Below are 15,710 nucleotides of genomic sequence, written 5' to 3' on the forward strand. Positions count from 1 at the left end.
TGCATAAGATTGAAGGGATGGGATGTCTGTCACCTACATCAGTTCATTAAAAGTTAGAAGTCTAGTGTAAGCCAGGCACACAGCCTCCTGTGCAGTCCAGGGAGAGAGATAACGGAGGATGCTTTGTTCCTAAAAGAAACAGGAAGAAGTGTACTCCCGAGGGTTTTCTCTTTCTCCATCTGCAGTAGAAGAAGCCTAGATTGACACTTCAGGTATGTACCTGAAGTTTGGTGAGAGGAATCCTACAGTTGATGTCAAATTCAGCCTCAGTACAGGAGTTTGATTTAGCCGTCCTAGCAAATAATTGCCTACTAGAACATACTAATAACTCTTGAACTATTTCCTGTTTTCCAGTGCTCAGGAATATAAGCTAAAGGTAAGTATTTATGATCAATTTCAGATTGATTTATTGACTAACCATCTACACGTAAACACAGTGGGAAAACAAGTTATATGATAACAATTACTGGGTTTCATATAATCACATTTCAACAGCTGATCAAAAAGCAGTGCACAAAAAAAAGAAGTTATAAATGGGGGAACTAAAGCTCAGAGAGAGAAAGAGAGGTCAAAGGCAACCCAGCAGACTGATGCCAGAGCTAAAAGTACTACCCAATCTCTTTGGCCTCAACATAGAAACACCCACCCGTCAGAAGCAGACATGCCACAGCGTATCTGGATGAATAGGATGCCTCCTAAATCTGCAAGTGTGTGTGTGCCTACATCCACCGATACATCTGCATATACACACACATACATTTATATATTTGTGTGTGAAGTCAATATACACATACAGGCACCAAAGAGATAGATATGAACTTTCCTTTGAGAAATGACAGCAATTTGGGATGTCTATCTTAAGATTCATCAAAGGGGCCTGAGTTTCAGATTGTGCAGAGTACCCAGCCCAGGTAATGCCTTCCAAAGGGCATATCTCCAGGTGGCAGTATCTCAAGCAGGACAGTCTCACATTTGGGCTCCAACAGGGTCACTTTGGAAAACCCCAGGAAAATTTGAAATGTACATGCTGATTTCAGATAGCCTGAAAATAATTCTTTAGCCTGGGGGGGGCTGAGTTGATATATGTCTATGATTCTCTTTAGAATGCCATTTCTAATAGAACAGATAAAACGACAACAGATGAACCTCACCAACAAGCACTGGAAGACTGCTCGGTATCAATAAAGTACATTGCTAGCCAACCAACCAATTCATTGCAGATAACTTGAGGAAGGGCAATGGTAAAAACAGGATATGCTTTCTTTCATGCTGAAATGTGGCATATAATATTATTTGCACATCTCATTCACTTGAATGGGATGAGTTTTACTCTTAATGAACACTTGGGGAGCAGTGGGCCCATCACAGAGCAGAAAGCTATTTCTGCAGTTTTTGCATCGTCTGTGGTCACCTGAGGGCAAGGCAGCACAAGCAGAACAAAAAGTGGCAGCAGAGAAGCCTGTGAGCCAAGGGTTTTGCAGGGCTCTTGATGGTGCGAGTGGCTAAACAAAGATATAATATAGGCTGTAGGAGAAAACTATTTCCTAATCAGTTATCTGGTGTGCCTTTTGAATAACAAGAGAAAGAAATTAGTCATGTTAAGAAAACAAGAGGCTTAACAAATGGTAACAAACCTTTGTATAAAGATTAACCTTCAATCTCTAAACATAATGTGTAAAATTCTATCATTTTTCTAAGTGTGAGGACAGTTTAATAATTACTGTGGCCCAAGAAATCAAAACAAAACAGCTAGCTATTCCAAGACCATATAAAAGCAGAGGTCTCGCTCTGTTACCTTGGGGCATGCAGCTTCTATTATCAGCGCTACAGGGCGAATGGAACACTAACCTCACAAGAGCCCTGAGATAAAGCCACATCTAGAAGAAAAACATGTTTAAGAAATAATATAAGAATATATACTTTCACTCCAAAGCATCTGACAAAGCACAGGCCATATCCTAAAGCCTGCAATTCATTCAGGCAGTCCTTTGATTGCATACATCTACCTGCTTTCTATGAGCGAGGATAAGGTAGAACCAGTAGGACTGGACTCTACAAACAAAAAAGCCTGCTAGAAAAGCATTGAAAGGAAAGAAATACAGCCTTCCACAGTGGGGAAGTACATCCATCACGAGACAAGAAGGGATCCTGTCAACAGCAAACAACATCTGTGCTGATAAAGTTTTCTAGACCAGCACCAGTTGTCTTTCTCCCATCCATAAAGAGGCATAACATAACCCAACTCTCTCTCTTCACATTGTTCTGAGGATAAAGTTGCCAATACTTGTATAAATTCATGAAGATGCTTGCATGGAAGACCCCAGGAACATGTTCCATGAAGATGTTCAGAATAATGTGTTTGCATGGAGCACGCAGAACATCAGCATTTTTCAAAGGTTGGAAAAAAAGTCTTAGTCAGTTTTGGGAAACATGATGTAATGTGTCTACCTCAGGGAACAAACGGCTGCCTCGGATAAACTGAGAGTCTGATTTGTGTTCTGGGATTATGTGGGATTAGCCTCACTGACACGGGAGATCTCATGTTCCTAGGTGATGCTTCAGTAGTCACTGTCTGATGCTAACAACCCTAATTTAGTAAGACACTGCAGTCCAAGCCCTTACTGAGACAGATCTCATGCTAACAAATGTGGTAGTGTATGAGGAAACCTTCAAATTATGGTCTTTGTAATGGAGATGCCAGTGTTATGAATATTCCGCAGGTCCATTTTTGGGGCAGCTGTGCCAATGGGCATTTCTCATTTGCTTTTTGATAGCAGACAGGTAAGCAATTTACATTCAATTTCACACCAAACCTCCCAGATTTTCCCCCCAGAAACAACCCAAAACCCAGTTTTTTCCCTTTGCTTGTCCCTCCACCTGTGATACTGAAGCAGCAGCACTGAGTAGGGTGTGTACCTTCTGCAGTCTCAGTTCATTACAGCTATGGACCCATGAGGAGGTTCTGTTTGACAGAAGTGGGAAAATTTGGCTATGGAGATCGTTTTTGGGGACATACAGTGCCCAGGTGCTGGGGGAATATACTTCTGTCCTTTCTGTTGATTTTTTAGGCTAGTGAGAAACTCTCAGCTGTTACTACAAACACACTGAGAGGAGATCCATCTTGTGTATTTGCACACAGAGTTTTGTTCCATGACTCTTAGGTACCACAGTAATGCAAAAAACAAAACAAGAACTATAATAGCAATAGGCAGGACAGTCAATCCTCATAATACCCTGACAGTGTTCATGGAAACTAGGAAGAACAGAACAAACATTGGCTTGGTTGGCATTTTATGGCTTGGATTAAATTACTGAAAAGGTGATCCTTAAAGCTACTTTGTTGTATGCTATATTTTAATAAGTAAAAAATAAAAGAAAAAAATGGGGAAGGAGAAGGGCATTACCTTCAAGATGGGGAAAAACTATTTCTGTGCTTGCTTTACAATCTTCCAGGGGGCAATTAAGCAGGCACAAAAAAGTAGTCACTATAAGAAATCCCTGATGCTAAAACTATATTCTCTATGCTGATGAAAATGGCAATTTTCTCTATGATTTTATTCTGTCTATATTTGAGCTGTTAAGTGTGAGCAATCACCTTAATGAGTCTAATTTCTTTTCGTTTTCTTGTAAAAAATTCTATATATAACATCATAAAACAATCACCAACATGTCTGAAAGTCACCACTGAAGCTGGATGCAAGTCCAGTGTAACCAGTCCCTCCAGTGCCACAAGGCACCCACTGATCCTGCTGAAACCATTGGGAGATAGAGTTCCTCAGGGCATCTAAAATTAAGCTGTAAATACTGGTAGTTTAGAGCCTAAAAATCAAGGCACTCATAAGGTTTTGCCCAAACCTGAACATTTGACTGCAGGCACATTTTTCTAGTTTGCTACTGCTGAAACTATAAGAAACATATCATTGAACAAATGGTATCAAGGAAGGAAAAGCTCCACTCAGTCATCATATCTTTCCTCCATCAATGCAGATTATACATTCTACACAGCACATGTGCTGCTCTTCCCCGAACATGTTTAAAATCTGCTTAGGAGACTTCCAGAACCTCATAAAAATCCCAATACCAGGAATTTCTCTTGGGATTCCCTAGTTAGGATTTATTTTCAAAAATATATTTTATCCCATTATTTCCAGCCACAAGCACTTGTATCATTCAAAATAACGACACTCCATTACACTCATATTTATTCTCTCTAGGTATTTATGAGAATGTCTGAAGAAAGCTATACACAGTCTCCTCAGCCTCCTAAAACTTTGTTATTTTTCTGCGAATTCCCCCTCTGCTTAGTCTTCAACATCACTCACACAGGTGGCGCCTGCTGCTGAGCACAGAACCGCAGGTGTGATTTTGCCACAGCAGTAAGGTAATTACCGTCTCTTTGCCCCATGATGCAGCAACACTATACATCCAAAATTGCATATGCTTCTGCTGCAATAGCTTTTCTCTCCAACCCAGCATATCCCAAATGTGCCACTCTCTAGACACTGCCACATCTGATGCCTTTCAGCCCTTTATGCTTTTCAGATTTCCTTCTCTCACTGAACGTGTATCATCTAAATTACCTGCTCCAGTTAATTGCCTCAACTCTCCAATTTACACCTCTCAGTATTTGGCAAGAGTCCTACTTCCCTGCTAGTTTTCCCTTCCTTCCTTCATTCTACCTGTAAATTATTTCCTTGTTCTTCCTAACCATCTGACTTTATGAATCCATTTTGTTTTCTATTTCTGAACTCCTTCCCCTTTCTCTAAAAGATTCCTCAGACTCAATATTTAATATATTCTACTTCGGTTTCTTGCAGACTTCACTGCATCTAACATGGTTTCATTGATGCACACCTTCATGCAGTGCATTTGGAAATGATGCATTTTTTCTTCTGCAGGTTTGTACTGGAGGGAGGAAGCAGAGACTCCTGCGCCACCACTACGAGATGGAGGCCAAAGTGGATTTGTGACCCTGCTGCCCTTTCCATGCTGGCACATCTGAACAGTTTCTCCTCTTCCACCTCATGGACTCAATTTTTAAATCTCCATTAAGCTGCTCTCCTGAAATTTAACATCTTTCTACCAGCACAGTCTCTTTACCATCCACATTTAAAATTAACCTTTAATGGTGAGTCTCTAGGGTCTTAATCAGCCTGTTAACACTGGCTATGTACAAATCCAAACCAGTCCAAAATCATGTAATCATTATCCACTATAGTCAAAGTAGGTGCTTTTTCAAGAGTTATTTCTTTCTGGGCATGAACTGACCAAAACTAGAACAAGCGCACTGCAGATGTCAAGTACTAAGGTCTGTTGGCAGAGACCTGTGGGCAAGGCTATGATTTTCTACAATCTTCCAACCTCATTACCTGGGGCAGTAAGCAAGAAAAAAAACCAGCCACAAGTTACGGGAATAAAAAATTCAGCAAAAAGTGAGCAAGGAATGATAAGAGAGAAACATCGAGCTCCATCAAAGACCCTATAACATGCAGACAAACAAAAGAAGTTTGATTTGACAAAAACTAAAAAAGTAAGAAAAAGTGAAAGGCATGTTTCTTTTGGAGCCTGAGCTCTGCCTCTCCTTACAGAGGGCTCTAATAGCTGGGGACTGTTTACCCACGAGTGTGCACACACTCAAGTTGTGTTTCATAAGCCCTTCAAAAATGTTGATCTGATCGGGGTAAATGCTGCCATTTTTGCCTTTGCTGGAAGCAGAAATCTTGCAATCACTGCAATATTCTAATCCTGCCTAGAAATTCTACTTTTAAAGCAGACAAAGGTAATAAAATGTCCGTACCCATTCACATCTCTGCCCTACACAGTGATTTTACTTCTTTTACTTCAAGAAACAGCAGGGATTAGATGGAAAATACAGAAGTAGGGCAATGCAAACAGCCCCAGCCCATATTCCCTGTTCTTCTCTACTGAAACGTATGAAACAGCTTTATGCCTTAGTGTGGTTCATCTTTTTTATTAATAAAAGATGAAAATGCATCTCTGCATTATTTAATATACTCTACATATCCAAGTCCTGCACATGCTTCAAAAGGCTCTTCCGTTCCCGCCCTCTCCCGAGCAGCATTCAAGTAACTGAGTCAAAAAGGTCCTGGGCAGCAGAGGCTGCAGGGCCATGGAAGCTTTACGGGAAGTATTCATTTATGTCTAACTTGTCCTTAAAAACCTCCAGTGATGGATGCTGCGGCATGCCTGGGCAGGGTCCTCCCCTCCTCACACATCCACATAAGAAGTTTTTCCTAATTTTACTTTTAAAATTCCCTGCAAATAGAGAAAGTTGCTCCTCTGTGGATGTGAAGAACATCTGAGCACTGCCCTTGTAGTGTACTCCCTAACACCTGCCCTCTAATTCACTGCAAGAAAGTACGAGAAATGTTTTGTATTGCTCCTGGTTTTGCTTCAGGGCTGTCATACTATCATAATTTTTTACTGATGTAACATGGTGCAAGATGAAAATTAGGCCTTTCATCTTACACTATCACACAGCCTCTGAAGTCCTGCCTCAGGAAGACACCTTTCACATCAGGCCCTGGAAACATTTACCCTGAAGTTAACCTTTTATACCTCGCAGTGGTCAGCTTTGGCCTGGGCCCACACAAGCTCAGCGGGACCTACAGCCGCTTCTTCCCCTAAAGATGAGAGGTGTCCTACCTGTGGGAAGGCACTGGCCCTGGGTTCTCATGGAGCTCGGGACTGTTCCCATCTGTTTTCCTTTCACCAGGCACTAATGTTGTCTTTGATTTTTGCTACTTGCTTTGGTTGTTGTTGTTAAAGATGTTTTTTTATTCCCTGCCTGCTCGCACGGGTTCGTCCATTCATACAAATCCTGATTTTTCTGCCTGCAGGTACAGAATTTACCTTAATTGCATAATTAAGATGTCCTTCCTTGCCTTAAAGCCCCTATACAAATCACATGAAAAGTACACGCTGAAAATTTCCTAAGTCTGCAGGATTTATAGCCGAGATAACTAAGCATAGTAGCACAAGTTATGGACTTCAATCAAAATGAATGCAAATATCACAAAGCACATAGACCTTCCCTATGCAAAGGTACACTGGTAATAGAGGTTTAGCGACAGAGTTAGGGTTAGTGAGGATAGACCCTTGTATTTCCATGAAACACACTAATAAATAAATAACTTTAAAAAAAATCTTACTTTAAAATTATCTAACTGAATCCAGTTTGCTACTGTTATTTTTAAAAACAACCTTTTAATTCCCCTTTTCTCTTTCAAGTTATGACCAGTTATTTACAGCCCAAGCTCTGCTTCAGTTAATTGCTTTGTCTAGAAATACTAATTAGAAATCAGCAATTTCCACTGATGTCATCACCACAACAAATCTTAAGGAAGAGCCTAGAAACTTGTTTCTTCTTCTTTTTCAGAGGCACATACAGCTTTCAGAGTGACCTTCTCACACTGAGCCCATATTGACTCAGGCATCCTTCATTCCTCTATATTAGCATATCTAAATCACAGAAATTACATCAAAGAAACCATAAGGGTCTGACTTTTATCATCAAAATAAATTCTGATTTAATGTACTCTTTGCAATACTTAGGCACAATAGGATACATGATTAGAGCATAGTAGAGTTAACAGTATACCCATCGTGCCTTGTTAACTGAGGATGCATGGTATACTCCCACCTAAAATTTGAACTTTGTAGCTTTTATGGATTTAATTTAGACTCTTGGGGCTACATATGCATTGAAGATTGGAGACATAACATCCGTTACTGTTAAAAGTGGCTGCACACACATTCATTGATGTTTAACACAGAAAATCATCTTTTCCTACTTTCATTTCTGATTACTGTATCTTTTGTTTCAAAAAAACCCTAGCCCACGCTTTTAACTAAGATGTCCTGAAAATGACAAATGTTTGATTTCTGCTTTAATGGCATGACTCCGAAAGAAGCAGAGCAAAGCACACCTAAGCACATGGGAATTTGACTGAAACCAGTAGGGCTACTTATACCCACCAGGATAAAGATGTGTGCAAATGCTTTTCTGGATTGGGACCAGAATCTTGTAGAATCAACCCCTAAGACCTAACTTTGAGTGCAGACACGCGCACAGATTTTAGGTGGGTTTGGTAAAAGAGATTGTTATTAAATTTGTTTGACAGATCCCTATTTAAGATGTAGATTTTACACACCAGATGCCTGCCCGAAGCTGAATATTTTTCTGGGGGGGGGGAAATCAAACAAAATGGTTGGATCATTTCTGAGAAAATACATAATTTGACCTCACATAACCTAACTTCTGTGTTTTTTAATTTGCAAATTTAAACTGTACCCGCTCATACTTCTTAGAAGCTCCATAAGTAAAATACAGAGGGAGATATCTTAGTCTCTTATTTGTGCTATGGGTATATCATATGTGTGTTCATGCCACAGGTTGAAAGCATGCACTGTTTTAACATATAAATGTATTTTTAGTTATTAAATTCTAGGAGTAAAAATACCTTTATATTTATATATACAAATTTGATCTCCAAAATTATAAATATGTATTCACTGTCCCTTGTTAAGAAAGAGCCAAAACCATCTCCTTTATATAGCATTCATTCATTAAGCCTAAAAATGCCTGGTGTTGCCTGATGCAAATAAGACAAACCTATGAAATGTGGTTTTTTAATCAAAAGCCCATTTTGTGATCTGGCAATGTGAAATAAACGGCTATCAGACTGTTAAGTCTGACAATACTGAATTGGCTCTTTGTCTATGGCACGGATTTCACACTTATCTGCATGCTGAAGTGCTGCACTGGACAGAAACTAAATGACAGTCAACCTTCCAAAATAAACCTGCAGGGGACCTGCACAAATGTTTGGTATATCAGTGGGTTCGCTCTAATAAGATGCTACATCAGAATAATGAAGAACTACCTCATTTGCATTCAACAGAAACAGACAGTAATTCTGTGGCAATTCTTTCATACAAGCCAATGTTCTGGTATCTTAAAAAAACCCTGCAAAATCCAGCAAATGATGAGAGAGGCGAGCCATATGCAGGTCAGCCTTATGCAAGGGTCTGCCTAATTTGGCTAACTATCAAAGAAAGAACTCTTTTTTTTTTTTTCTGCTGCTGGATCTGCTCAAAACAGGTTCCTTACAGGCAGGGTTTGTTCCAATGAACTCAGGCTGCAGTGCAAACTTAAGTATGATGCCTTGAAAGGCAGGGGGTGATTTTTCGGTCATGGCAATGGTGCTTTTGACTCAAGTTGGAGGAGGAGGAGCAGACCCTCTGTCAAGGCCACTGTGAGGCTCTGATGGTAACTGCACACACTTGCTCAATACACAGGCAACTGCTGTGGCAATAATAAATGCTTCACCTTGCCGTGCATGAGAAGGCGTATGGTAAGCGTGACATTGAGACCTCCTTCAGTCACTTTTGTGTCCTTCGTGTTCATCCTGGCCTTGTATCTTCAATACTTGAAAGCAGCTTCGTTTTTCTTTGTTTTTTTCTATTCACTTAATCAACCTATGAAGACAGAGAGAGAGAAAAAGAAAAAGTACCATTGAGTGGCTGAAGCTACTCTGAACTGAGAATATCATGTTGTACAAACCAATTAACATTCCTCCCTTTGATTTTCTGGACTACAGTTTAGTGCTGAAAAGGCTCCTTTGATTATTATCCCTCCCCAACCAACTCTTTAGCCCTTCACCAATTACAAGATAAACTCCCTTTTGAAACCTTGAAAATTCTCTTAACTTCCTGTATTTTGAAGCTGAAAGTGCAGAGCACAACAGAGTGCAATACAATGTTTTCTTCTGAACAGTGCTTTCTCTCTGTTATACGCAATGTGTGCATATATGTATTTATATGCAATATATATATGCATTTTTACACGTTCCTGGTGCTGTTTTAATTTCTCGCCCTGTCACTACCTCTTTCTCTCTTCTTTTTTTGCTCTTGCAGAAGAGATATTTTTGTTTTCTTTCCAGCTAGAGAGAAATTAATTCTGAGCCTAAACACTGATCCCTGCCAGCAACAGTGGATGACACATTATCAAAGACATCTGAGTAACTAAGAGCCACTTGCTGCTGTAAATCTGGGCACTGTCTGACTTTGTTTTTGTCTACCAGGCCCAGAGGTGGCTCAGTCCCTCAAAGGCCAAAGCTGAGCTTCAGCCCTAAGTAAAAGGAAGATTTTTCTTAATTCCTAATGACAAATTGCAGATTTTCAGTCATTTACAAAGCCATAAATATCCTAAAATGCTAATGAAAGCTGCAAGGGCTGTCTTTGAAGGGATAAACAAGATGCATTATGAGTTTATTAATGCAAGGACATTTATCAGTACAAACAAATATGGGAGTAGGAAGAATATTACTGAAGGCAAGCAAATTCCGCAGCAGAAAAGGCTTAGAAACTTCTTATTCAGTTTTGGCCTTTGCAGACCATCTTATAGAGCATGAAACCCTTAAACAGACATCACACCTTTCAATAACTACCTCTTATTAATGACAACCCTATTAGCTTCGCATTTTGGAGCTTCCCAAAAATTTGGCTAGTTTGGGCACTGGCTAATGAGCACCCCTAGGGACAACCATTTTGTGGCTCAGAGCGTACAGCAGTGTCTAACCGGGGTGGCAGGCTATCGTCCCCTTGCAGAGACTGCTCAGGCACGGGACCAAACAACTGGAGGGACCTACGAGATCATTCCTCTAAAAATGCTGGAGGTAGTATCAATGCAGACTGTTTCATCAACTGATTAAGCTCCAGCTTAACAGCCACCAAGCACTGACATACTAGACCAAAGTAAAGCCCATCTTAGTTGAGCATGTTATGTGTGAGAGGAGTCAACAGCAATGCTTAAAGAAAAAGCACAAGAAACATGTATGGAGTCATCCCTGATAGACTTGCTGAGCTGCCAGCAATCAGCGATTCAGGGTCTTCTGGGAGACAGCATCCAGACCAGCATTTTCAATAGCCACTGGTGGACCACTCCTCCACGAATTTGTCTAATCCCTTCTTGAATCCATACATCTGGTTCCCAAAAGTTTTGGCCTCACAGATTAATTATTAGTGTGGGAAAAAGTGCTCTACTTTATCTGGCTTAAATCTGTCATCTCCCCTTGTTACTGTCTGTCATTTGCCCTCTGTGTATTATCTGAAGACCATCCCAGAAAGTCGCTCCTCTGATGGCTGATGCTTCTTGCTTAAGCCTGAGCCTGCAAGTGGCCAAGTCACTCCTGATGTTTTTGCTGCTGGGAAATATGCTGGAAGACACAGAGTTTTCTCTCAAGTCTCCACATGAGTACTTAGGACCACAGAGAGCTTCTGTGCCTCTGGTGACCTCAAGAATAAGAGGCAGACATGCTTGAGGAGAGGTGAAATGAAAGAGGGAGAAAGAGCAACTTAAACTCCTTCCTAAAACCAAGTTCATTAGTCACTACTACAGAGCAGCTCCCGCCTACCTGCTCCATTGCCAGGGCTGATTTTCCCTAACCCAGCATGGACTCAGTGTATTTCATACCACATGTTCTACCACTCAGACCACAGCCAAAGAAATAAATCCCATTTATTCCACATTTCTAGGTTTATCACTCACGTTACATATCACCTATCCAGTTGGAGAAAAGCAGAAGAGAAGCAAGGTGCTTGGGTGAGAAGGCAAAAAACAGAAGCAGCCTGGCCATGCCTCTGATGCACCCTGTGTGCAAGAGGATGAGAGGAAAATGTCCTAAGGCAGCTGGTACGAAATGACAGAGAAAGGTATCAGGCCGTGTTCTGCTTCTTCAAGGTTAGACCAGGACTCACAGTAAAATCTGCAAGTGGGTGACCACGACAGTCTCTTCTGACAAGTGCAGAGGGAGGAGCAGGGGAGGAGACTGTGGTTGTTCCTAGACTAAGGAAGGGAAAGGTCCCATGGTGCTCACCTGCTCCTTGGTGAGGGAACTGCTCTGGCTCTGACAGCCCAAGCATTTTCTGCTCAGCTCTGTCAACCTCCCCCCGCCCCGAAATGCCAAACAGGAGCACTTTGGTACATTAGGGACATGGTTTAGTGATAGACTTGGCAGTGCTAGGTTAATGGTTGGACTTGGTGATCCTAAAGGTCTTTTCCAACCTAAACGATTCTATGATTCTATAAACGGCAGAATACATCTCGGCATTCTGGACTTTACGGGAGCAATACGGGCCATTTGAGATCTCTAGAAACCATGGTAGCTTAGGGCATGCTTGGAAGATTTCACATAATGGATGTGTTTCAAGTACAAGCAAGGTATTTAAGACCTTCTGTGAACAAAAATTTAGTGATGAAGGTACAGCTATGTTTCTAATGAAATGTATTCCCTTGTGGGAAAAATAATCCCAGACTAGAAACAGGTTTACAGATGCCATGGCCTTTTACTGCTGTGATGCTACAGCAGTATGCTCACTTTGGGAGAAACTTTGGAGGAAAGCCTTTTCCCAGACAACACACCAACCCCCACCCAAGCCCAACCTTTTCCAGATAAAACCTGAAAAATAATCTGTATTTTTAGCTCACGCCTTTTGGGTTCTTTTTAAAAACAGACGTTAAAAATGAAATTCCACCACAAACATTGTTAAAAATATCACTGCCATCTCATTTTTTTGAAGGATTTTGTCTCTGCCCCTCCTCCCAACAAGCTCAAACTCTGGCACCTGGTACCGAGAAGCAGAACAGATGTCTGGGGGAGGGCTGAGAGTGTGTGTGCCTGCAAGGAGTTAGGCAGCTGTATGAGATACAAAGGGAATGAATTCAAAAAGGCAATCTCGCATGACAAGGAAGAAGACGTGAAACCTATACATATACCATGAAGAGAGAGTTCTTACTATGCCAGGTCATTTACAACTGCCCCAGTTGTCCTGAGAGTCCAAGTATTCTGGTAAGACACTTACAGCTTTATAAAGTAAACCTACAGGACTGTTAATTATCCAAGTATTTCAGTTTTAAAGACAGATTTAAATAAACACATTGTTGTACTTTACTATTTTTAACTAATGAAAGCAAATTTTTCTGCAGACATCATCGCAAACACGTGCTGGTCTAGTTCTCTGTGTGCATGGAGATGTCAGATCATGGCACAAGGAAGAGAATGGTTTCCTCTACAAATTCTCCTACCAGCCAGCAATACATCCATGTATTTATAAACCTATTGCTGTAATATACGAGCACATCATGAATCTTTAATCAGTAAAATAATTTCCCTCTCCTTTGCAAAATCAGCATTTTGAACAATTCACTATGTTCCTGGCTTATCCATGCCCCTCTGTGTGAGCAAACAGAAGGCTAAATACTTAAGGCTTTCCTTTCTCAAGCTCTGTGTGATGAGGTCCTATGGCTATTCTGGGGGCTGGGAGAGTTGAGTCTCAGACTATGAAAAAAATCAATGTGTCACACTTTTCCTGACACCTGAGGAAAGTCAGGGGGCTCCACAGGTGAGCAGAGAGTATCGTGCAGGCAGCTACAGTCAACGGCATGGCTGAATGTTAAGAGTGAGGGTAGAGAGCCAGAGAGCTGGCAGTGACAGGAGAATGGCTGGACAACATCCTCCTCCTGACGTCGGGACTCTGGGCAAGAATGCACGAAATCTAACATCCAGGGCTCTGCAGTTCCAGGTAACAAGCAAAAAAAAAAAATCATGCCCAGGGAGCAAAGGAAAGTAGATCACATCAGACAGTTCCCAGCAAACAGCAGATCTCTGCCTCCTGTGGGGCTGAGCGTGAACTTTTGAGGACATTTCCCTCTGCTGTTTATCATGTAAAAAGTGAAAATTTCTCTTTAGGTAGAAAAAGACATCCAAATGTATTAAAAAAAAAGTCTTTTGAAAACTCCAATAAAATGGACATGTCTTATGCAAATGCTTTTAGCTGTATGTGTTTCTATACATCTTCAATATTAGTTATCCCAAGCTGGCACAAAATGGTATGTCCTACATGCTCACTATTCACTGCATAAGAATCATCAATTTTCTAACATGGCTTTTCTATAATTGTTGGTAGATTAAGCAACTAAAACAACAAGCAGCTAAGCCATGTGTTCACCAGGCTACTACAAAGAACAACACAGTTCCTCAAGGATTTCACTGAATTAATAAAAGCTACAAGATGAACTATACAGCCAAAGGGCAGTGACACAACCCACACATGCACACACATGGAGGTTAGGAATCCACGTGTCCAAGGGAGTAGTATGAGATGGCTGCCTGAAGCCTGAGGCATGAAGAGTCAATCTCATGCCCCCCTTTCTTCCTACCCCTCCAGCCTACTAATCCTCTCCCAAGAAAATAAGCAGACCATCGCAGAGAATATGGCTGCACAGTGCTGAAAAAGAAATACATATATGTTTTAAATCACTAAGGTGACCACTTCAGGCATGCAGGATAAGAAAGCCTTTGACTCCACAGCAGGCAGGGATGCCAAAGATGAATAAAATCAACATAGTACCAAGGCAGACATCAAGCAATTGATCTCTCAGTTTAAAGCCACAATAAATTATTTAACATCCGTGAATCTGCCAAGAAAGCTACTCATCTGGAAGATCCAGAGGAATGAGAGGAAGGAGGGAGAGAAAGAGAGAATGTGTACAGGGTGAAATGGGACAGAGCTGCACAGTTACACAGGTGTGCTGGAAAGGAAAGAGGTGCAGAGAGGAGGGAAGGAGAAAGGCAGGGAGAAAGAGAGATGAATCTTCAGATGGCTGATACAGAAAATAATGTGAGAAGAATCCATGTGGAAGAAAGAACCACCTGAAAATGTTCAAGGAGGAAGCCTGCTCTGGTATGTGAAAACTTGATCGTATGGTTGTTAAATCTGAACCTGCCAGGAAAGATGAAACCGGTCAGAGCACCCAGCACAGCATTCCCTGTGCTTGAGCCTCAAAAGGGACTCTTGAACCTAATTATGGTGCTTCATCACCATCAACAGAACAATGTAATTACGAAGAAAGCAAGGAAGAATCTACAAATAAAATTAAAAAGAGCAAATTCCAGTTGTTCCACTGGAACAAAAGAATTTTTATAACAAAGAAAAAAGAATGGGGGAAACTATAGTGACATTCAGCAGAAGCCACGTCTAATTTAAATGAGGACACTTAAACTCAGGCATCTAGTTCCCATGTATCTGTAGGTTCAGAAAAAGAAAACTTCAATAAAGGAAACATAAGAGCATCCAGTCTTTCACAGTAAATCTGTCATTTCCATAATATATAGAAACATCCCAAAGGAGGGGTAGCTAAGCAGATGATCAAGCCATAGGGATGGGGGCAGGAAAAGACAGGGACTGAACATGGAGACTAAGGCATGAGCAGAGTAACCTGAGGATGAACAAAGAGAATTATGAGTTATGAAGTATTGAAAGTTGGACAGTAACACACTGATGTTATGAAGAAATAGTTAAGGGTTTGGTTTATTTAGCAAGAACTCTTTAAAAAAAAAGAAGTTTTATTACCAAAAAAAAAGAAAAAAAGACAATAAGGAAGACTGGAGAAAACTGAAACATGGGAAGCCAGGAAAAGGCTGTAGCTAAGGCCTTTTGGTCAGAAGCCTCCCAGGTGGAGGGAGACCTCCTGAGAATTGGAAGAAGCACACTGCCAGGGATCATGATGAGTAGAAAGGAGCTGTACTTTCAGCAGAGCAGAGTTCTTTGGGGACAGATTTATGCTACTTACATGATTTTAGTCTTTCATTTAAGCTGGAGGGAATATAGGAAAGGAGAAGGACACT

The 15,710-nt window shown here is 41.0% G+C and overlaps 1 protein-coding gene across 14 annotated transcripts in view; it reads right to left on the minus strand.

The window, feature by feature from the left end:
- Positions 1-15,710, minus strand: part of LOC104013413 (poly(rC)-binding protein 3) — a 545,963-nt gene that overhangs the window by 55,556 nt on the left and 474,697 nt on the right. For all 14 annotated transcript variants that reach the window (XM_087759345.1, XM_087759356.1, XM_009465908.2 and 11 more), the window contains one exon: positions 9,353-9,501. In XM_087759345.1, coding sequence (XP_087615471.1) covers positions 9,353-9,430 — 78 coding nt within the window. In that variant the 5' untranslated portion in view covers positions 9,431-9,501. The remainder of the gene's footprint in view (positions 1-9,352; positions 9,502-15,710) is intronic.

The sequence above is a fragment of the Nipponia nippon genome, unplaced genomic scaffold (assembly GCF_047370975.1).
Source record: "Nipponia nippon isolate SJK-2023a ecotype South Korea unplaced genomic scaffold, ASM4737097v1 scaffold_1, whole genome shotgun sequence".
NCBI lineage: Eukaryota > Metazoa > Chordata > Aves > Pelecaniformes > Threskiornithidae > Nipponia > Nipponia nippon.